This window comes from Rhineura floridana, chromosome 3, assembly GCF_030035675.1.
Source record: "Rhineura floridana isolate rRhiFlo1 chromosome 3, rRhiFlo1.hap2, whole genome shotgun sequence".
Classification (NCBI taxonomy): Eukaryota; Metazoa; Chordata; class Lepidosauria; order Squamata; family Rhineuridae; genus Rhineura; species Rhineura floridana.
This window is the reverse complement of record NC_084482.1, coordinates 109,682,070-109,706,985: the sequence shown is the minus strand read 5'-3', so window position 1 is coordinate 109,706,985 and position 24,916 is coordinate 109,682,070. Positions and strand designations below refer to the sequence as shown.

Below are 24,916 nucleotides of genomic sequence, written 5' to 3'. Positions count from 1 at the left end.
CGAGCGCATGTGGCAGAACCCGAGTTTCCTGTGTCAGCTCCTGGAATTCCATGCGTGGAATAACACCTGGCAGAGATTGAAGTTTTCTGTCCTGCTGTCGTTTGAATTAAAGAAAGAGAGCGAACCCTTGACATGGATTTGTTTTAAAACTAAAAAAAAAAAAAAAACCTTTCCATTGTGACTGCTAACCACAAAGTTAAGGTCATTTACTATCAGTTACATCTGGGTTTGGAAGGAAATTGCTTGTGTCAAAGTTTTCAAGTTGGTGTGATGGTGAAGTTTCTGCTTTTGGAAATCCTCACCCAGGGCACCTTGGGCAGCCCCAGCTTAGACATGGATTTGCTAGAGAGAGAATGCAGAGTTTTCTTTGCGGGGAGGACATGCCTTCCTTAATGGGAGAAAGGCGGCATCCTGGATGACTGACCATCCCTGGGCAGGGAAGTCTGCAAACTGGACTTTGTTGAGAAAACAGCTGGAGAGATGATGCAAGGTGTCTGCCTTGCCCTGTTCTCTGAAATTCCCTCTGCTCTTTGTTAACCCCGTAGTTGAATGAACTTGATGGCGTGTGACACATTAAGAAAGGAAAGGGATGCCTGCTTCAGGCAATTGTGGGATGCACTGCAGTGATCTTAAGGAGGAAAATCTCAACGTGACATTATTACTCATTATTTACACACACTTTTTTTCTCTCCCCCCTTAGATTATCTTTTGGGAGATCTAGAAGAATACAGGCTTGTCATCCCAACTAGCACAGACTTGGAGGGCAGGTTCCTCTCCAATGTGGTATCAGGAGCTCCAACGAGGCGCTCCCGAAGGGACACGGGGGCTCTTCTGCATGAAGTTGCAAGCAAACCAATTTTTTACAATGTCACTGTGTTTGGAAGAGAATTTCACTTTAGACTGAGACCAAATTCTAGGCTGGTGGCTCCTGGAGCAACTGTTGAATGGCAGGAGGATTCCAACATCACTTATACTGAACCTCTCCATGGGAATTGCCTCTATGTTGGGGATATCACCAACATGCCTAATGCTTCTGTTGCAATAAGCAATTGTGATGGGCTGGTAAGATGCTTTGTTGTTATGTACCTAAGAGAATGAATGGATTTTCTTTTTCTTTCTTCTCCTTTCTTTTAAATGTAGAAGGTGTGGATCTTCAGCCTTCAAAAAAAAATCACACCTCACTTGTTATATTAATTGTGAAATCAAATAAAGGAAATGTTCCCTTACATGATCTAAGGTGTAGCAGAGGAGCCAATTCACTCTGAACTGACACAGTAACTGCTGTGATGAATCTCTAATTATTAACATGAAACTCTAGATAGCCTCATGAGGCTTTACAGCACATCTAAAACGGGGACCTGATGCCGTCATCTGCACATTTTCCATCTTTGTAATATTCTCTGCCAACTTCAATTTAGCAGAGGCTATGGAGGTGTGTGTGTTTAAAAGAGGAGATAATACTGACATACAGGCTCCATTGCAAATTGATTGTTGTTGTTGTTTTGTCTTTGGAAATGAAATTTGTGCAAAGGTTGGGAGCAGGTTCTTAACCTTTTGGAAGGTGCCTTCCTTATGACGTTTCTCCTATCTGTCTAGACAGTCAGTCATGGGAAATCTAGAAGAAAAGATTTGTGTAGCTCATATGACTACTCCCTATGTATCTGAGGAGCTGTTTATGCATACATATATAGTTGGAAACTAATTCCAGTTTTCCATTCCAGAACCAATGTGGTGAGGCCAAACTGTGTGTCTTAAGCTATTTTTTAGACTAATTGCTACACAGAGCAAACTTTGCTTAGTTTTACTTTGGGGAATGAACTTCTAATTGCATCTAGTATCATCTTGTTTGTATTGTTTGAGAGAGAAAAGAGGCTTGCTAATGTACAGCTGGTATGTTAAATGGATTGAAGCTTAGATCATGACCTTCCTGTGCTGTCTGAGTTCTGTTCAGAATCTGATTAAAAAGGAGGCATGGGGTGAAGATAAGGTTGCCAACTTTTTTGGGGGGGGTTCTTTGGCTTTATTAGCCACTTGGTCCGCAAGGCATTTAGCAGGTGAAACTTGCGATACCATTTCAACTCCTGCAATATTGCTGAATCCCATGGCAGAAAACTGTTGGCATCCCTAGATGGAGGTTACCCTAATCTGCTTGAGGTCTCCAGGAAGACAAGGCCTATTGGACAAGTTTATCTTCCTACCTTTTTACCTTCTCCACATTGGAATGATGAATTGGCAGTATAGGAATGCCTCATTGGTGGTGTATTGAGAAGCAAAAGCTCTGGCTTGAGGACCATAAGAACAAAAGTAGGGCTGTCTTTCCTATATTACAATGCAGATGGACAACTTCTGTATACCTGGAAGACATTTTGTTCTTCAAATGGTGATATGGAGGTTATATGGCCAGTGTATTTTTCTGCCCTCTCAGAAGTAGCTGGACTCCATTACAAAGTTGGTGCCATTGACCAATAAGGGGCCCCAGTTATGGAGCACACACACTCAGGCATAGCATTATGTACACACAGGGTGGCTAACCTGTGGCCTCTGCCGGATATTTCTGAAGTACAGCTCCCATCATCCTGTGTCATTGGTCATTCTGGTTGGAGCTGATGGGAGTTGTAGTTCAACAATGTCTGGGGCCTCCCTGATGTACAGATATATACACTTAAAATTACATATATGTGACACATAAAATCAGTGGGATGATATCGTAGAAAAATCACTTCCCATGATGCTCCTCTCTTTAGAGGACACCAGAATCCTAAGCATAATTAGTTGGAAATAGGTTCCTGTTCACTTTTTTTTTTAATAAATATGGTTAGTATTGGGCTGAGCTAGCTGGCTGCCTACCTGCTAAACTTGTTCCTCAGATAAAGCTTGCTATTTCTCTCCTCTCAGTTTGTGAGAGTAACTATCTGGTTACTTGTATGCTCCTCTCCAAAGCTGTTGCCATCACTGCAGGATCCCGCCAAAACCAGTGTCATGATCAGGTGAGTGAGGGGGTGTGGCTATTAAAATCTGCCACTGCAAAACTTGGCAGATATTTCGCAGAGATCTCCATTCCCGCTCATTGCACATTTCAGCTGAGCTCCATAGCTAGTGATTCTTCTTGTCTAATAGTAGTCAGTCAATAATTCTTTGTCCCTCCCACCTTCTCCTTGGTTCATTCACTATCTTCCCTTGTCTCAGTGAGTGTGAAGAGGCAGAGGTAACTGGCCAATAGCAAAAGCAAGGGTTCTCCAGGCCTTTGGGAGGAAAATGGGAAGGAAAAAGAAAATCAATATATACATTTGAAAGAACATGTTTCTGCCAGTTTCCTTGCTTGAGCATCAGTAAGATGTTGCAATAATGGGATCACCAATTATGTTTTTTGGCATTAACAGAAAACAGAGTATATCAAGTTTGCAGAGGTTTATGTCAGTGCTCAGATTAGCTATTGCCTTTAAAAGGAGGAGCATGATTTGGCTAAAACGGGGGAGTCATTGGGCGAGGCTTGTAGATTTCATAAAGACCCATAACATTACCCCTGTGTAACTCAAACACTGGTTCATCTTTTTACATTTTTAAATAACCTTCTTGTCTTACCTTATCATTCCTGTGCTTATCAAATTTGCAGATGATACAAAATTGGGAGGGATAGCTAATACCTTGGAAGACAGAAACACAATTCAAAGGGATCTTGATAGGCTGGAGCATTGGACTGAAAACAGAAGAATGAAATTTAACAGTTGATAAGTGCAAAGTTCTACTCCTAGGAAAAAGAAACCAAATGCACAGTTATAAGATGGGGGATACTTGGCTCAGCAATACTTCATGCGAGAAGGATCTTGGGATTGTTGTTGATCACAAGCTGAATATGAGTGAACAGTGTGATGTGGCTGCAAAACAGACAAATGCTATTTTAGGCTGTATTAAGAGAAGTATAGTTTCCAAATCATGTGAAGGATTGGTTCCCCTCTATTTGGCACTGGTTAGGCTTCATTTTGAATACTGTGTCCAGTTCTGGACACCACACCTTAAGAAGGATGCAGACAAACTGGAACAGGTTCAGAGGAGGGCAACAAGGATGATCAGGGGACTGGAAACAAAGCCCTATGAGGAGAGACTGAAAGAACTGGGCATGTTTAGCCTTGAGAAGAGAAGACTAAGGGGAGTTATGATAGCACACTTCAAATACTTGAAAGGTTGTCATACAGAGGAGGGTCAGGATCTCTTCTCGATCATCCCAGAGTACAGGTCACGGAATAATAGGCTCAAGTTGCAGGAAGCCAAATTTCGACTGAACATCAGGAAAAACTTCCTAACTGCTAGAGCGGTACAACAATGGAACCAATTACCTAAGGAGGTGGTGGGCTCTCCAATACTTGAGGTATTCAAGAGGCAGCTGAACAGCCATCTGTTGGGTATGCTTTAATTTGAATTCATGCACTAAGCAGAGGGTTGGACTTGATGGCTTTATAGGCCCCTTCCAACTCTATGATTCTTCCATCACAGAACCCAACGTGGTATACGCGTAGTTTCCAGACACTCACTCATCCAGGCACTGATGATCAGACTCAGACTTGCTTAGCTTTAGCAGGATGGTAACCTCATGTACCTTCAGACAATTTTATGTACAGCTTTGGCAGACAAATCTTATGTAAAGTGTCAGCTTTATCTAAGATAGGGACTTTGAAAATTGTTTTTTCTTTCAGATGGGACTCTGTAAATTAAAACTGTTGCATAAAAGTGTGCAAGAGGGCAAACCATTTCTTACATTGCACGGAGATCCTGACATTCATCTTACATGTAACGTTGCTGGTGTGGCTGCAGCAAGATAGATTGGAATGCCCCTCCTAGTGATTGCCAAACTTCCCCAGTAACTCCCCTAGGAAGTAGATCCAGAGACTGCCTAATAACGTCAGTGGTCTTCAGGAAAGATAAATTTTTGAAACAAAAAAGCAGATGTCCTAAGAATGGCTAGCAAATTTAAGGAAATGTGAAACATTGCTGTCATTGATCTTTCTCTCACTTGTGTGCACAGGTACACAGACTGCACCCTAGTGGAACATTAGATGTGAGTAACTATATGAGTGCAGAATTCAGCTACTTGTGTACACAGATTGCACACTCACTGAGTGCACGATGTGAGTACCACTAATATGTTTTGATGTAAACTGTTGTTTGCAATCACCCAGCAGAGAATCTAAGCAATATTGTGCTCGGTATATATTTTTCTTCATTGCACAAACATCCAGTGCTATTTATTCAGTATGCGTTCTTTCTGATAATACTTTATGCACATGCTTCCTTTAAAGTTTTTGCAATAGCTGTAGCATAAGGGAAAGAGATTGCAGGAGACAGGGCCATAAGGACGAGTTCCTCTGCCACCCCTGTTTTCTTCATGTTCCATGAGTTGGGAAGGTGACTGTCTGTATTTTGGATCCCTGATTTTCCAGAGTAAAAAAAACATGCAGGGAACCTCCATAGATACGAGAGGCTCCCTGCTGTTGACACTCCTTTTTCAACTCATAGAGGGGGATGAAGCTGGTGCACTTGACCCCACTGCCCCCTCTTATGGAAAATTCCCCATTTCCCTAACATCTGATGAGGTTTTAAGTTCTGTAGGATTTCTGATTCATATCAGGTAAAACTGAAATAACATAATTGATTTGCAATGTCAAACCCCTACATGTAGTTAATAAATAAAATCTAGTCCATGAGGATGAAAATGTCATGAAGTTCAACCCCCTGTCCCACATCAGGATTCTAGATGATAGCCTTCATGCATGTGATGTGTTTCTAAGCAGAGGCTGGATTAGTCAATTTCCTGCACTGACAGCTGGTTGGGCTAGAATTTATTACATTTATATCCCACCTTTCCTCCAAGGAGCTCAAGGTGGTGTACATGGTTCTCCCCTCCCTATTTTATCCTCACAACAGCCCTGTGAGGTAGGTTAGGCTGAGAGACAGTGATTGGCCCAAAGTCACCCAGTGAACTTCATGGATGACTTGAGGTCCCCTCCCACATAGAGTGGGAGTGGGATTATATGAGAAATGGTAGTCCTTGAGAATGCATTCTAACTTGCCACCATTAACATCTACCTGCGTTCATCTGTGAGAAACCAGTAGCAGCATTTAAAATGATTGAATGAATAAATAATTTGAACAAAAACTGAATGTCAAATGTGAATTGGAGTAATACAGAAATGGTACGTCTGTCCCTAGTCAAATCAGTCATCTTTGTGTGTGTTGGATTTGGTCCTTAGTGCTGCAAAAAAATTAAAGATTATTGAGGTTGTGACTCTAAAAACTACTTGCTAAAAGTGATTCATTTTAAATGAGTGCAACTTCTTGCAGATGGTTTATGATGTAGAGCCAGGCAATACTGTATATTAAATTAACAGTTTCTGTAATTATTGTGCTTGATAACTCTCATCATTTTTGGGTTCTGAAGGCTGCTGCTTCTAGTTCCATATTCAGGACCTGTTTTTCAAATTGGTCTTATCAGGTGTTTTTAAACCCCGAGCCATGGGTCTAGTCTCTAATTCTGTCAGCATAACTTTAAACATTTATTCAGGCTGCAATCCAATACGTATCTACTCAGAAGTAAGCTCCACTGGTTTCAGTGGGACTTACTCTCAGGTAAGTGTGTATTGGATTGCCACCTAAGTCTCACAGAGCTCAAATGTGGTTAGAATTGCAGTGATAGAAGCACATTTGAGTCTCTTGCAGCAGTTGCATTGTGTGATTGCTATTAATGCGGGGGAGAAGAAGTTAATGTGATAGCACACTCTAACCAACTTTGGTTTTACAATTGTATTCCACCCTCTCATGCAAAATCACTTTTAAATGTTCATAATGGGAGGGAATGGCCCAAGCTGTCCAGATCAGATGCTGATGTCTGACCAGTCTAAACCTTGGAAATGGCTAAGATGGGAGTCATGACTCGGTTGAAGCAGAAAAATGTGTTTACTGGTAGTATTTCAGTTGCAAAGGTCTCAGACAGATCAGTTCAGATAAGAATACATAAGGTAATAAGTATTTGTGCATTATTCCCTTCCCAGGTCTGGTGTCAGCACCCAGCACACTGGGGCTTTGTGAGGTCACGGGGCACGCAAGCCTAAAGCAGCAGGAGCAGCAGTCACAGCCCAACCTCCTTCCTAGATATTAATGACTGGCTACAAGCACTGATTGTCATTAACACACCAAGATGTGCCTTGTACGGTGGTCACTATTGCTATTAAGGACGTTTAAATAGCACTACTGCTATACCAGGCATTGCTAGGCAAATTGGCATCTGGGAAAGTAGCCATGGCCCATTGCGGCTGACACCTTGTTTGGCCAGCCCCAGTGCCACTGATGCTGGGGCCCCCTGGCAGCAGCTGGGAGCCTCCACCTCATCTAAGTGGGCTTGTTCACACTTTCTGTGGCAACTGGCTTTGCAATGGCTATACAATATTTAAACATTGTCTCCTGCAGAAATTATGCAATATGTGAGGAGCAGACAAACAGTCAGTGGGCATGTGCTGGGTATTAGCAGGCAGTCAGGACTCGTTGGCATGTGTGCTCAAATGGTTAGGATGATGATGATAATAATAATAATAATAAATGTACATATTTACCTCTCATAATAATGAACATGTTCACTGAGGCAAAATTGTGGCAAACAGAATTGCTGCATCAAGTATAAGAAGGTTATGATGAGACCAAGCTAGGCTTGCTCTTTAGCATGTTTCAAACTCCTTCTAAAAAAACAACAAACTTTCCAAAATAATCCCTGCAAGATATTTGAGGAAAGCCAATTTTCTGGCTACTTTCCCAGATGCTAATTTGCCTAGCAATGCCTGGTATAGCAGTAAATGGAAATGGACTGCCTTCAAGTCGGTCCAGATTTATGTCGACCCTATGAATAGGGTTTTCATGGGAAGCGGTATTCAGAGGGGGTTTACCATTGCCTCCCTCTGAGGCTAGCCCTCCCCAGCTGGCTAGGGCCTGCTCAGCTTGCCACAGCTGCACAAGCCAGCCCCTTCCTTGTCCGCAACTGCCAGCTGGGGGATAACTGGGCTCCTTGGGACTATGCAGCTTGCCCACGGCTGCACAGGTGGCAGGGCATGTAACCCCTGAGCCACTCACTGTGGGGTGATCTTTAGCTGGCCCTTAACACCCAGGAGACACGAGTGGGGATTTGAACTCACAGGCTCTGGACTCCCAGCTGGGCTCTCCTCTCCGCTGTGCTGTACCAGCTGTGGTATAGCAGTAGTGCTATTTAAACGTCCTTAATAGCAATAGTGACCACCGTACAAGGCACATCTTGGTGAGTTAATGACAATCAGTGCTTCTAGCCAGTCATTAATATCTAGGAAGGCGGTTGGGCTGTGACTGCTGCTGCTGCTGCTTTAGGCTTGTGTGCCCTTTGACCAAACAAAACCCTTTTGGTGTGTTCTCTGTTTGTTTAGATCTTCCAAGGGCACAGAGACAACAGCACAACTGTGAAAGGTCAAAAGGAATAGAAACAAAAACTAGACAAGTTTCTGAATGTTCTGAATTTGTAGGTAGGTAGGAATATTGGGGGCTATTAGCCAAGGTCATCTGGGGAGCTTTGTTTTGGGTATCCATAGAGACCTTGGAAGAATCTGCCTTACACCAAGTCAGGCTATATGTCAAGCTAGCTCAGTATTGCCCACCCTGACTGGCAACAGTTCTCTGGAGACTGCGGCAAGACAGAGGGTGTTTCACATCACCTGCTACCCAATCCTTTAAAAAAAAATGTGGATGGCTGGGATTGAACCTGGGCCTCCTGCATTCAAAACTTATCTTATACCGAAGACTTTAAATGTTTCCATTGGTAGAAGCTGGGAATAAATGGTAGGAAATCCAGTGTTTGTTAATTCCTTGTGCTCTTGAAGACATCCTTTTTTCTCTTTCCCATTGGAGACATGACCCTTTGCCAAATGGACATTGTTGGGCTGCTTCGATGAGAGCGTTCTTCATTGGGCGATAGCCAATAAGGTAGTTTTGCTAGCACCAAGACTTGTGGCTGCACAAGGGGAAGGGCTGCAGCTCAGGGGCAGAGCATCTGCCTTGCATGCAGAAGGTCCCAGCTTCAATCCTCGGCATTTCCAGGCAGGGCTGGGAGAGAACCCTGTCTGAAACCTTGGAGAGTTGCTGCCAGTCAGTGTAGACAATACTGACCAAGATGGATCAATGGTCTGATTCGGCATAAGGCAGCTTCTTGTATTCCTAATGGAACTTCCTTTCCCTCTCCTCTCCCCACATCCCCCCATAATCTGTTTTGGGTTCCTCCCCAGCCCTCCTGAGCAGATATGCGGTTGGTGCTCGGAGAGAGAAAGGCAGGGGAGTTCTATTGTGCGACCAGAAATCCTTGTGCTAACAGAGCTACTTTGCTAGATACGGTCTATAGTGTTCAGACACCACAGAATAGCTGGGTGTTTACCCACTTTCTTTCCCCTCCGAAGTCCTGCTTGCATGATCCTGGCAGTGGTATAGTGGCCATTTGAATGTACGTCTGGTGATATGAAGTAAGTGGAGATTGTTACCTGAGAGTTTGCTGTGCGGCTGAAAGGCCATGGAGTGCCTATTGCTGGATGCAAGCTTAAAGCACTATTAAGCCAGTCAGCATTGGTAGACGAACAGCAATACAACAAAGAAACAAACACAACTTAGGAGCGTTTTTCTTTTGTAGTCCAAGCAATGTGACTTTTACTTTTGACTTCACCTGCCTTATAATTAGTGTCCTCAAATCAATTATTGTATATTTTATAGATTTTGCCGTTCATTGCGGGGGAAAACATGCCCAATCCAGATAAAATTATTGTTGGATCATGAAACATAATTAACATGTACATTTGGATGCCCATCCAGTATAAATGTTTCTCTACACCTCATTACTGTCAACTTGTATTTATTTTATTTATTTATTATTTTATTTATATCCCGCCTTTCCTCCCAGCAGGAGCCCAGGGTGGCAAACTTGAGGTGCATTTGGGTGCGCAAAAATGCACATCTTCATCCACTTCATGGTGCAAATAATCATGAATAACTACATGCCACAACAGTTGGACTGGGGTGTTTAATGTACATGTACATAACTGCATACATGGCTAAAATGAGTTTTTGGTTGCATTGAATAATGAGAGAGAATGCGCTGCCTTCAAGTCGATTCCGACTTATGGTGACGCTATGAACAGGGTTTTCATGAGGCAGAGAGGCAGTGACTGGCCCAAGGTCACCCAGTGAGCTTCATGGCTATGTGGGGATTCGAACCCTGGTCTCCCAGGTCGTAGTCCAACACATATGCATTGTAAATTGAGACTATGAATATAAAAGTACATCATACACCCTCTCTAAAGTTTATGAAACCTTTTGAGGAAGACCAACCAATGGTTTCTATATGGCTTCTCTTCCTCTGAAATGTCAAGAATCTTCTGCTGTCTTGTTTGTTTAATTTTGTTTTTCAGCCATACTTTCTTGACTTGTGTACAGCAAAATTGTGATCAGGAAGATCATGGGATATTATCCTAAGCTAGCTATGTTCTCATTTAATAGAAATGCCATGCAAATGATTCCATTAGTGTAGTGTGCATCTGTATATTTTCAGCACCTTCATTCCCCACACACTCGTGTCAAGGCCTTATTATTGCAACCTGGCAGTTCACATTTGCATCAGGTTGAAGTTTGCCTTGTACAGCAGTACAGCTTTCATGGCCAAAAAAAGAGAAAAGCATTTTGTTATATTTGTATGATAAAGAGCACAACCTCTTTGGTGTTGTAGCAAATTAAACTAGACAAAGGGGAACATATAAATGCTCCTTGCAAAACTGTTCTTTCATTGCTTCCTAAAACGCTGTTTGTCTTTTGAAGTGGGGTCACATCCTCAGGTTATGTGATCACTGGTGACTCCTAGAACACTGAGAAGGACAAACAAACACAAATAAAATAGTCTCATGTAGGGTGGCCATGTGTCCTACTTTACAGGGATCAGTCCTCAATTTGAAAGAGTCCTGTACTTGAAGAGTAGTCTGGCCTCAGTCCAGGTTAAAGATAATGAAGACAGTTGCCCTGCAACAGTTGTTGCCTGGACAGCAGGCTGAACGACACAGCGCTATTGTAGTGATTGTAGTAATGTAGAGACATTTCCTTACAAGAAGCATTGGGATTGTGTTTAGACTGGAAAATAGTGTAAGAGGGTGGAGCCCAGATGGCTGAAAAAGCTCCAGCAGAAAATTAGTAGTTGCTTGAAGCCTTGTCTCAAGGTCCTGAACCCAGTATTATTTCATGGTGTCAGAAGTGGAGGCCACAAAGCTACTGAGGTTGTGTGTAGCTTTTTTCTGCCTTGGGGCAGCTGAGCACTGTGGGCAAGAAGGACCCCACCCAAAGATCTGTGGCCTGGTCTCAATTTAGCAGCAGAACCACCAGCTTCTTCTATTTAAATTATAGCAATCTTTTCTAAATTTGCATCTGTGTGGGAAAATCAGCATATGCAAATGTTGTACAACCCTGTTTTGTGGGGATACATAAAATGATCCTCCAACTCTGTTGTCTGCCTTTATGTCTCTAGTGTATATGTGTGCTATTATTTGTTGGTTTCCTGATGGCAGTATGCATCTTGGGATACTTTTTCTTCTAATTCTTGTTTTTGAAAATGTTTCAAGCAGCTCAAAGACTAATGGAAAACGTTCAGATTTAATAGTAACACAGCATTCTAGGTAGATACCCTGAAGCATTACAAGGAAGCTTTGCTCCTCTCTGCTCCAATGGGTGAGTGAAGTGCAAAGTAAAAGGCAACAAGCAGTCAGGGGCAAGTTGTGGAGCCTAGCATGTCTGCATATGGGACTCCCACTTTACTACCCTACTAAGTAGCTTCCGGTGTGGTGGTGTAGAGCTGCGCTTCCAGCTGGGCAGGTCGGCATGGATGGACCAGCATGAGCACTAGAGTGGCTCTGCAGGTGTGTCTGCACAGCTGTGACCTTGCCATCCTGGCCTGCCCCAGACCTGTCCAGCTAAGCTTCATCAGTGCTGGCATTAAGAGGATGGTTTCCACCCCCATCGCCCCGGATGCTACTGAGCAAGTTGGTAAATGGCTTCCTTTGTATTAAGCCCAACATATGCAAACATAACTTTCTTGTAGCAAAGCTGCTCTGCTTTGCTACAAAATACACTCAGAGAAATGGAGCAGTGGGACTAAGCCATGGAAGGCAAATAGCAGAGGGGAAACCAGTCTGTTATATTATAGACCCTTTGGATACAGTCAATATCTGAATACAATTGTAGAGGCACCTGCTTAAAAATGAAGCAAGCCTTTTTCCAGAATCAAGTTTTCAGGCTAGCTGGCCTCAGCATTTTGATTCACCAGGTATACTGAACCTGTTACCTTCCCAGCATCTTGATTTATGTAAGCATCGGCTGACAAACAGAGCAGCTATTCAACAGAAGTTCAGACTTTTGCTGGCATACATTATCCTTTGGAGGAAAATATCCTGTTATTGCTGTCAAGTCGTAACTTTTCTTTTTGTGTGCTCTGAATGCATCATATTCCCACTAGATTTTCATATGAGAATGGGATGGAATAATTTCCTGCATCAAACAGGTGGACACCATCTGGACAGAATGTTCTAAGGCAATCACAGTTGATATCTTAGTGTGACACAGTAAGCCTCTGGATAAAATGTAGGCATTTGCTTCTTCTATGACTTTTCTGGTGTGCTCTATTGCTATGGTATCATAAACCTGTTCAACTCCTAAAGTTTTAAGAGCGATGCATTACAGCCTCTCTAACTTCTCCACGTATTACACAAAGTATGCTCATGTCCCCTCTGTACATTCATTCCTCCTAAATGCCCAATATAGTAACTCATTTAGACAAAGTCATAATTACCTCAGCAGACAGCTAGTTTGTGAAATGTTGGCTTCAGTCTACAAATGGGTACCATTCCAAACAGATTGCTGTATTTACTGTATGTGCAGCCCTTTATCTTTTGTGAGGCAGTGATTTTTCTGCAATGCTATCGTTTCCTATAGCTGTTCTCTGCCTTTGAGTTCTCTTAGATATTTTTTCTCTGTGTGAGCGGCTGTTGTCTGTTCACTGTCTCAGAGAAATAACAGGGTTCTTATTTACAGGACTGTAGGGAGATAATAGTGTAGTGGTATTGGTGACAGTCTAGCTTGCAGACCACATGACGGGCATTGCTAGGTTCTCAAAGGACTCGCAGCACAGGCTCATAACACAAATGTGCATAAATGTATTGAGTGCCTATGGGCAAATGAAGGCGGTGGGTGGATGAGGGGTCTCACCAGCATTGCACTTTGCAGTGCCCTAGCTGCCTTGCTAGCAAAGTAGAAAAAAAAGGGGGGCAGGGGAAAGGAAATCCAAAACAGGTTCGGCTTGGGTACCCTGGGGAACTCGCACCTTAACAATGCCCCTGCTACATGTGAACATTTCATGGTAGTATCTCTATCTCTGCTGATTATGAGGAATCAAAATGACTGCTCTTAGTGCTTAGTGCTTCCCTGCAATTTTGTCTTGAATGTATTGCAGAGCAGACTCTGTCCCCAGTCACTGTCTACCTGCTTTCTGATGCTGTGTTGAAGAGACTCAAGAGTGGGGCCTCAAATGACAAACTGTATCCAGGAAGGTTCATGTGGGAAGAGGTAATCCTTCAGATATTCTAGTCCCAAGATGTTTAGGGCTTTAAAAATTAAAACTATGAATTGTCTCCAGAAAAGGACTGGGAGTTGCCATTATCTTTTGCATGATGATGTAGTTTCCACACAGTCTTCAACCTTATGCATAGCACATTGCAAAAGTTTTAGCCTAGATGAGGTGAACTGAACACATTGATTGGGCATCTAATTTAAGGTTGTAAGCCTATGCGCTATGCCTTGGGAATAATTCAGCAAGACTTTTGAGTAAACATGTCCCAGACTGGATTGAACATCTTTCTGTGTTATGTATCTGGCAGATGACTTCACCTTGGTATGGAAAAAGAACATAAGGTCTTTCCTCAAAATATTCTTCATTGTTTTTGATCCCATCCATCATGACTGCACTCACATCTAGACAAATGCAGCAAGCCTGCCAGATGATTCTGCAGTCTTCCATCTATCTATTTTGACATCCCACTTTCCCTCTTAGTTTGGGTCTATGCATTTTAATAATTTTATTTATTTATTTGATTTATATCCCTTCCTTCCAGTAGGAGCCCAGGGCAGCAAACAAAAGCACTAAAAAAATAATATCATAAAAACAGACCTAAAAAACATATTAAAACCAAACATCTTTAAAAACATCATTTAAAAAAAAGCTTTAAAAACATCTTAAAAAGCAATTCCAACACAGATGCAGACTGGGATAAGGTCTCTGCTTAAAAGGCTTGTTGAAAGAGGAAGGTCTTTAGTAGATGCTGAAAAGATAACAGAGATGGTGCCTGCCTAATATTTAAGGGGAGGGAATTTCAAAAGGTACGTGCCTGCAGTGTAAAGGGCCCAAACTCACAACTTCTTTAAGTGCAGAGAAGAAAACAAATGTGAGACTGAGAAATACCTGGCCTTGCAAGCCAGCACAGTAAACTTAACTCTGCGTTGTGACAGGAAGAGTGACTAAGTGAAAACGTAGGACATATGTCTAGCCATGCTTTATTGTTGCAGGACCTATGAGGAGGAGAATGAAAAAGAAATGTTATATTTTAAAAATAAAAAATCTTCTGTGAAATTCTGGCTTTGATATAGTATTAAATGATGCAGGTTTGTATCCAATGTGGTGTCAGTGGAAGGTAGCTTTCACAATAGATCTGTGTCCTCCTCCCTGCAGCCTTCTGTACCCCCCGAAAAGCCGCTCTAGAGGGTGTGGAATGCCTATGGAAAATTGTGGGCTGTGTCTTATGAGTTTGCAGTGGGAGGAGGGTATTGCCCCCAAATGGGCAGAGAAATCCCTCACCGCACCACATAGCTGACAATGTTCTGTAAGTCCTGATCCTCTGGAAAGACTTATGGGAGGTACACTGGGGAGGAGGGGAAGGGTATGATCAGTTGTGTGAGCTTACTTTCTACTTACACAATGCTGGCTACATCCCGAGATCCCATTGACATCTAAGGATTATATATGGAATGTTCACTCTCCTAGTATGATGCACAGTAGATAAAGGGGTAAAGCAGGACATTCCAGGTGTTTCGCCAACTCCTATATGAGTTTTCTATCCCACACAAATGTTCTCTTATCTAATAGTGATGTATTTGAAAAATGCAACCACCCATCACAGATCTTATATCTCTAGAGCACACCTTTGTGAACATATGAAGTTGCCTCATACCAGTTCAGACTATTTGTCTGATGATGATCATGATGATGATTTAGATTTCTTTCCTGCCTTTCACCATAAGGTCCCAGAATAGGTTACAATCAGTGCTTGGAAGACTAATTTTAAAAAGTAATAAATTACAGTTACAATTACATGGCTCAAAAAAGTAGTAATTACCGTTACAGCTACAAACTGCACTGAAAGTAACTAATTACTTTACTTTTTCTCAAAAGTAATTACTACAATTACATTTCAGTTACTTTTTAAAAAAATGCCTACAAGGTGCTGGCCTTGTCTGCTGCACATCTGAGTAGCCTAAAACAACATTAAAAATTAACACACACATACAGAGGTAGTAGAATACTTCTTTTTATCCATAAGATAGCAGTGGTGTCTCTCCGCTGGTAAGGGAGGTGGGGAGGGAGGCAGAGGCCACTAAGATCTTTTCACGTCAAACCAAGTGCAACCCCCCCCACTCAGCCAGCAGGCATAATTTCTCTCACTTAACCACCTCCTGGACCCTGCCCTGCCACCAACTAATGCTCACCCAAGCAAACATTTTCCCCTCAGATGCAAAAAGTTAAAATACTGCAAATGCAGCATAGTAGCCAGAGAGGGTGGTGGCCACTTTGTGTACCAAGTGGGCGTGTGTGTGCGCGTGAGTGTGCACGCACACGTGCACACACACACATTATCATCTTTCCTCTGGCTCCTTTTCCCCATCACTCCATTCTTCACCACCACCATCAATTTTTTTAAACAATTGTTTTCTCCACTCCACCCCATCTTACTCTCCACCTCCTCCCTCATCACCTCCTACTCACCCACAGAACATGAGGGAAGAGCGATGCTGCACAGAAGCCCAGTTTGAGGCACATGATTTTCATCCACAATTAGAGGAGCAGAAGACTTCCCCTGCTTCCCCCCCCAAGTAATGCCCAAAAGTAATTCTGAAAACATTACAATTACTCCACAAAAGTAATAACATTACTTCTCATTCTATTACAATCAAAATGTAATACAATCAAAAAGTAATGAATTACAAGTAATTCGTTACTTGTAACAAATTACTTTGAAGCTCCGGTTAAAATAATGAAAAACTGCAATACTAAAATTAATTGAAACAAATTACAGTCAGAATAATGGGGTTTTTCATATATATATATATATGTTGTCACACCAGGGGAACATGGTTATACAGCCACAAGAGTGGCTGTATACTGTAGCCAGTGTGGATTTTTCACATTCCACAATGTTAAATTGAAAATACCCCCATGCCATTCTGATGCTTCCCATAAGCTCATTTCAAAACAAAACCTTACAAAACTTATAGTCCTGAACTCGGAAACGCTTGCTTAACAACCCTCTCAATTTTCATGGCGATACACAGAACAATCAGAGAGAATCAAGAGTTCAAAGTCTAATAAGAGGGGAAAAAAAACCAGGCCCCTTTTGGACTTTATTCTGTCAGAGTTCTCGTAATCTGTTGAAATTCATTAAAAATCAGCCATGTTCACAGAGTACCTGTAATCCTAATACTGACCTTGCCCCGTACTCTGCCCTTCATCTTCTGCAGTTTAAAAGTTTAAAAAATGCCTGGCTGATTTTTAATTAATTTAAGAAATTTTGCATTGATCTGAATGATAATGTCGGGCATGCTCAGTAAGAACCAACTGTCAGTGTTCTGAAAGCCAAACTCACAATTGCTTGGCTTGCGTAATCAGGGGGCCACACCCACACCAGACTTTGATTTCACATGAGACAGTCATGGCTTCCCTCAGAGAATCCTGGGAAGTGTAGTATGTGAAGGGTGCTGAGAGGAGACTCCTATTTTTCTGACAGAGGGCCAGTGACCAGACTGGTTTAACAGTCAGCCGCTCTGACTGAAGGTCTGTGAGGGGAACAGGGCATCTCCTAGCAACTCTGAGCACCTTTCACTAACTACACTTCCCAGGATTCTTTGGGAGAAGCCATGACTGTCCAAAGTGAAATTAAGGTCTGGTGTGGATGTGGCCAGGGACAGCTTTGGTTTAAATTAGGGTGGGAGGCTACACGTACCTGCTGTAGAATAGGTGGGGGGAAACCTGAAAAGCAATGATACTGTTCACAATGTTTTCTTTTTGGAAAGGAAAGGGGCTTCCCCTCTGCCCAGTGCCTACCCGCTCAATCTCCTCCCCTCCCCCTCCTCCTACCCTCCCTGCCCTTCCCCCAGGTCAATGTTGGACTACAACCTGGTAGGCCAGGGTTTGAATCCCCACACAGCCATGAAGCTCACTAGGTGACCTTGGGCCAGTCACTACCTCTCAGCCTCAGAGGAAGGCAATGGTAAAACCACCTCTGAATACCGTTTACCATGAAAACCCTATTCATAGAGTCACCATAAGTTGGGATCAACTTGAAGGCAGTCCATTTCCATTTTCAAACATGATTGCACAGAAAGAAGTCCCACTGAACTCAAAAAGCATGCAACTGATCAAACCCACACTCCCTTCTCCTCCCTCCTATCCCCTCCCGCTCCCCCTCCCCTCCAATCCCTTCCTTCCCCCTCCCCTCCCCTCCCTTCCCCATGGTCATTTTTACCTAACTTAAGCATGATTGCATGGGAGTAAATACCACTGAACTTAATAAGCATGCAAATGATCAAACCTGCCCGCCCCTGCCCCTACCTTCCCCCTCCCACTCCAATCCCCTTCTCCCCTCCTCCCTTCCTCTCCCCTCCCTTACTCCTTCCCTCTCCTCTCCCCTCCTCCTGCTCCTCCCCCATGGTCAGTTTTACCTACCTAACCATGATTACATAGGAGTCCCATTGAAATCAATAAGCATACAAATGATCAGACCTGCCTTTCCCGTCTTTCCCCTCTCCTCTCCCTTCCTTTCCCCTCCCCTCTTCCTCCTTCCCTGCCCACTCCAGCCATCTCTTCCTCCCCTCCAGTCAGTTTTACCTATCCTAAGCATGATTGCACGGGAGTAAATCCCACTGAACTCAATAAACATGCAAATGATCAAAGCCGTCCTCCCCTCCTCCTCCTTCCTGCTCCCCTCCCCCTCCTCCCCTCTGCCCTTCCCCATCCCCTGTGGTCAGTTTCACCTTTCGTAAGCATGATTGCAGGGGAGTAAATCCCAATGAACTCAGTAAGCATGCAAATGATCAATCCATTCTTGGCAAGCTTGCACAGGATCCCATTTCTTACCTCTCAGATTAAAAAGCAGAGAAATTCACTAATAGGCAAAAAACCTTGCAGTTTAAGAATGTACCTATAGCCCACAGATATTTCTATCAAACTTTAAAAAGCAGGGAAATTGGGCAGCTGTAGTGGATGCACCAGGGAAGCAGGAGACCTGACCTCCCCTCTGAGATATTGTACTGCCCTACAAATTTGTCAAAATTAAAACACCATTTGGGTTGGTCTTTCACAGTTCAATCCACTTCCTGTGTAGCTTGGAAGAATTTGGTAACATGTGCCTCTGAGCATATGGCGAGTGGTGGCAACACCTGTAATCAGCCCAAATAATAGAAAGAAGACATGTGCTGTGCTGATCTTGGTTTAGCAGGGAGGAAGCAACATTATTAAGACAGTTGACATAGTTCCGATAGTCACTTTAAATGTATCTGATTTCCTTTGCAATTTTAGTGAAGTTTCCTATATATTTTCTTTTGCTTCAATTTCTGTGAATCTGTGAAGTACAGAAACACTTTGCAAAATTTACACTAAAAAACCCTCCAAAAATAATTGTGGAATAATGGCACTGACTATTCTGCAGAATAGTCTCTAGTGGACATCAGGAGTGTCTCAGGTTGCACAAGATTCCAATTTTGGTGTACAAAGCCCATACAGCTCGGGACCAGGATACCTGAAAGACCGTCTTACTCCTTATATACCCGGTCGATCACTGCGCTCTGGAGATGAGGGCTGTCAGGACCCTTCCTGTCAGGATCCCACCTCAGGCGCCACCTGCTAGGATCCCGCCTGTGTTCAGTGCCTTGTCATGGTCCCACCTCAGGGTCCTGGTCTTTAAACAGTTTTCTCACCAGCTCTAGCAAAGATCTCTCAAGATCCCACTGCTAGGCAGCACCACCAGACACTCCCTGTAAACAATAATGCCTTCAGACTGTGCCTTCGTCTCCTCCTGGCTTATTGCTACTTTATGTCTGGGTACACTTACAGGCCTCAACCCCCCTGTATCTTTGTGCCTCTAAAGATTACAGCCCTGGGTTGCTCTGGATACCTGATGATGTTACACTATCTCTTCACTGCTGCCACCATTGATACTGTTTCCCAACCTTGGTATATGCCCTGCCCACCCTTCTAGTCTGTGTAAACCCAGCCAAGGATCAGGCGTTAGGTAAACCAAGAAATATTTATTTATATCATCCTCTCATTTATATCTTCAGACACTCAAACGCTCAGCCATCATAAGGGCCTCCTGCAGATACCATCTTATCAGGAGGTTCGTTGTGCACAATATAGGAAACGGACCTTTAGTGTGGCGGCACCTACCCTGTGGAATTCCCTCCCCTTGAATATTAGGCAGGCGCCATCTCTGCTATCTTTTCAGCGGCTTTTGAAGACTTCCTTGAGTTGAGACCTATCTCACTCTTCGTCTGTGTTAGAATTGCTTGTTAATATGTTTTTTTAAATAATGTTTTTAACCCTTTTTAAAAAAGATGTTTTTAAAGCTTTAAAAAAATGTTTTTAATGTTTTGTTTTAATGTATTTTAAGGTCTGTTTTTATGATGTTTTAAAGTGTTTTTAACGCTTCTGTTTGCCACCCTGGCTTCCTGCTGGGAGGAAGGGCAGGATATCAATCAATCAATCAATCAATCAATCAATCAATAAGATAAAACAGTGGGAGGTGAATATATTCTAGCAAAATTCTAGGTGTGCTCTATGTTTTTAATTGACTGTGCCCACCTTGCCTTAAATGAAGTGGTTTAAACATAGCAGGCTAAGTTCGTTTCTTCCAACAGCTAGAGTCATGTTACAGCTAGGTACTTCTGATTTCCGAATAGAGAACATAACCTCTACCCCACTATCATGGTCTGACCATTATTTAATTAGCTTTAACCTTCTTGTGTCACCTGTACCCCCCAAAACTAGAACTTCAACTAAATTATATCGCCCTAAGAGATTGTTAGATCCCGACCTATTCGCATCAAAGTTTAAGGAATATTCATGCCCCCCTACTGGAACTCCAACCGACACTTTGATCTCCTCTTGGAACAACATCATGACTGAAATTATGGATTCAATGGCTCCCCTTCGCCCGTTAAAAATTACAAGATCTAAATCAGTCCCCTGGTTCTCCAAAGAATTGCTAGAAATGAAGCGTACCTATCGAAAGTTAGAACGCCGATGGCAAAAAACTAGGAGTCCATCCGACCGAGCTCAAACCAAGGAATTTGTGAAAACCTATACTTTGGCCAGACATGCTGCCCAAAAAGCATACTATTCAACTGCAATCAATTCAGCCGGAAATCAACCAAAACAACTTTTTCAGATAGTTAACAGCCTCCTCCGTCCTAAACAGCCGGTTTCTGATATAGTCCACTCTCAATCCCGTTGCCAGGAGTTTGCTACATTCTTTGAAACTAAGGTAGATCAGATTCACTCCACCTTGGACTCTATTAAAATGGCAGAACATAATGATATTCCATCAGAAATTGATGTAGCTAAATTGGCAGAATCCAATGACACTCCATCTGAAACTGTTCTTCCATCCCAATTTACGAACTTTCAACCTATCTCACCGGTTGATATCCCCCAACTTCTCACTAGAATGAGACCGACAAATTGCTCACTTGATGTCTGCCCTTCATGGCTTATAAAAACATCAAAAGCTGAACTTGCGAATTGGCTCTGTGTGATAATCAATGCCTCACTTCAACAAGGCCATGTTCCCCAGACATTGAAAGAAGCAATTGTAGTTCCATTATTGAAGAAGCCTTCCCTTGACCCCACACTTCTTACCAATTTCCGTCCAGTATCTAACTTATCTTTTATCAGTAAAGTTATTGAACGAGCTGTAGCCACACAACTGCAAACATTTATAGATACTAATGATTGTTATGACTCCTTCCAATCAGGTTTTCATCCAAAACATGGGACCGAAACAGTGCTAACAGCACTGGTAGATGATCTACGACTTGAATTGGATAGAGGAAATCTAACTTATTTAATTTTGTTAGATCTGTCAGCTGCATTCGACACTATTGATCATACCATTCTCCTAGACCGCCTCTTTAGTATGGGATGCCGAGGAACGGTACTACAATGGCTCTGCTCCTTTTTGGAGGGCAGACTACAAAGAGTTGTCCTTGAAAATTTCTCATCCAAGGTTTGGCCATTACGATACGGTGTCCCCCAAGGCTCCGTATTATCCCCAATGTTATTCAGTATTTATATGGAGCCCCTAGGAAGGATTATCCGTGAATTCGGAATACACTACCATCAATACGCAGATGACACCCAACTCTACTACTCTTTCCCTCCAGATGCCGTAGAGGCGGTTCGTCCCTTAAACCAATGCCTGGTTGCCATACAAAACTGGACTAATAGGAATAAACTGAAACTTAATCCAGAAAAGACGGAGGTTCTGTTAATTGGACAAAAACCGTCCCATGAAATCAAAAACCTACTTACCTTAGACGGGGTCTCACTCCCTTTGAAATCCCAAGTTCGGAGTTTGGGCATTATCTTAGATTCTGCTCTGACCCTTGAACCTCAAATTGCAACAGTATCCAGAAGTGCTTTCACTCAATTAAAACTAGTCCGTCAACTCCGTCCTTTTTTAGGAATGTCGTACTTGAAGCAAGTGACACAGGCTCTTGTGACCTCAAGACTGGACTATTGCAACTCTCTTTATATTGGACTATCTGCAAGATCACTTCGCCCGCTTAAGCTGATACAGAGAGCGACGGCAAGAATGCTGACCACAGCAGGTCCACAAACACACACCACACCTCTTCTTTATCAACTTCATTGGCTTCCGATCTCATTCCGTCATCAGTTTAAAATTTTAGTATTAACTTTTAAAGCTCTAAATGGTTTAGCACCAATATATTTATCAAATCATATTCTGGAATTTAAACCTCAGCGACCGACAAGAATACATTTCGAACACTCTCTCATCATCCCATCCACCTTTATAATCCGCCGTGCCAATACTAGAAATAAAGCCTTCTCGACCATAGCGCCCATCCTATGGAATAATCTTCCACCAGAGATCCAACGTTCTTCTTCACTCATGGACTTTCGCCGTCAGTTAAAAACTTTTTTGTTTCTTCTAGCTTTTAAACATTTAATAGTTAATTGATTTTTTAATGATTTTATTGTACTCTTATTATTTTATATTAGATTGTATTGGACATTGTTTTTTGTTCGCCGCTCTGAATTCTATGAACTAGGGCGGGGTATAAATTATTAAAATAAATAAAAATAAATAAAAAATTCCTGAAGTAGCAACATATTGTAATCAGTCTGATTTTACATCAAACTGCAGTTTCAGATTCAACTGTTAATGCACCCAAAGTAGAAATAGAACATAACCTCCAATTTGAAACACAAAAGGCTGTCTTCACCATCATATGATACTGACCAATAAAAAGCCTTTGAAATTAATAAAAATAAATTTGACACAGATTTCTAGGATGAATAATGAGGGAAATAAGATTTTCTAGCTTAGATTCTCTGTAGAAACAATAGTAACACAGGAATGAAGCAAAGTAAGAAGAACACCAGCAAACATACAAAAATGTAATTCTCCATCTTTGGAGATGGCAGGTGTTGCCACCACTCACCATATGCTCAGAGGCACATTACCAAATTCTTCCAAGTTACACAAGAAGTGGATTGGAATGTGAAAGACCAACCCAAATTTGCATTTTGACAAATTTGTAGGGCAGTCCAATATCTCAGAGAGGAGGTCAGGTCTCCTGCTCCCCTGGTGCATTCACTATTGCTACCCAATTTCCCTGCTTTTTAAAGTTTGATAGAAATATCTGTGGGCTATAGGCACATTCTTAAACTGCAAGGTCTTTTGCCTATTAGTGAATTCATCTTCAGTGTATGATGAAAGCTATACAATGAAGGTTCCAATGGCACCACTATGGAGAGGAAATGTCACAGCTTAGGGGCTGTCACAGATGGTCTAGCCCGCTATAGTCTACTTTGACTGTGACTGGCCCTGGCTGTCCGGGGTCTTAGGGTGCGGTCTGGCCCAGGTTCTTTCTATGGGAGATGTCAGGGAGTGAACCTGAGACCTTTTTGTCTACTATTGAGCAGTCCCTCTGCCCCACATGGCTGTGTATTGCAGAGAAATATAAGTTGTGGTGTCAAGCGATCCCTTGGGGAAGCTTGACCACCACGACTGATCTCATTGAGATGTTTCTAAGGGGCCTTCAGATTCCTGGGAACACAGTTTGAGTGCCACTGGATTACAGCAAGAAATGCCTGGTGGCTCTGCCATTACTTACAGAGTCCTGTTGCCTTATTTTTGAGGATTAAGCAATCCCCTCCTGGAAAAGAACTTTGTTTGCATTAAATGGATCTTCTGCCTTAGAAAACATACAGTGGCTTTTTATGAGCTACTTCAGTCAAAAAGCTGACAGTTCAAGAGAATTTAGTCTAACATGGATGTATTCAAAAATCCCTTTACTCTTCTCGCTGGGAAGGCATGGATTATTCATAACAATGCTTGTTTCTTAAAAAGATACATGTCAAAGATTTGGCAGCTTCTGCCCCCTGAATCTTCTTACAAAGAATGTGACATTTTTTCCAGTGCCTTTTATCTTTCTCACTCATGCTATAATGATATTGAGTCTTTCTTGTTCTCACATGGCAGAGCTGTCTCCAGGCTACCCAGGTGCAAAACTAGGCCCATGATCCAGGTCACATTCACACCATCCATTTATTCCACTATTATTCCCTTGTAAACAGTCATGGCTTCCTCCAAAGAATCCTGGGAAGTGTAGTTTGTGAAGGTTGCTGAGAGTTGTTAGGAGTCTTGTATTCTCCTCACAGAGCTACAATTTTCAGAGTGGTTTAACAGTCAGTCCCGCTTCCTGGAGAACTCTGAGAACTGCAGCTCTGTGAGAGGAATAGGGGTTTCCTAGCAACTGTCAGCACGCTTCACAAACTATACTGCCCAGCATTCTTAGGGAGAAGCCATGACTGTTTAAAGTGGAATAGTAGTCAAATAAATGGATGGTGTGAATGTGGCTCCAGACTCTAGTGTGGCAGATATTGTGGATGTGTAACTGGGAAGTCCCTTATTCAAACAGTCAGAATCGTGTAGCTTATTGAGTGATCCCATTATCTAGACACTGGGTGGTATCCCAACTAAGTCATATTGGGTAGAGCCACTGAAATCAATGGACTTAACCTAGCCATAATTAATGAATCGTTAATCAATGGGTTTATTCTGAATATGGCTTAGTCCAGAGGTTGGGAAACTTTCTCACCTCAAGGACCACATTTCCTTCTGGACAACTTTCCATGGTATGGGCTGGGCAAAGGGAAGTGGTGCTTGGGAAGTTGTGTGGCCTGGCAAGAGTCCCAAGGGCAATGTAAAGAGGCCCAGAGGGCCACATTTGTCTCCCAGACCTGAGGTTCCCCACCCCTGGC

At 42.6% G+C, this 24,916-nt stretch overlaps 1 protein-coding gene across 3 annotated transcripts in view; it reads left to right on the top strand.

Annotated features, from left to right (window-relative positions):
* Positions 1-24,916, top strand: part of ADAMTS2 (ADAM metallopeptidase with thrombospondin type 1 motif 2) — a 460,134-nt gene that overhangs the window by 777 nt on the left and 434,441 nt on the right. For all 3 annotated transcript variants that reach the window (XM_061617298.1, XM_061617297.1, XM_061617299.1), the window contains exon 2: positions 701-1,062. In XM_061617298.1, the coding sequence (XP_061473282.1) occupies positions 701-1,062 (362 nt within the window). The remainder of the gene's footprint in view (positions 1-700; positions 1,063-24,916) is intronic.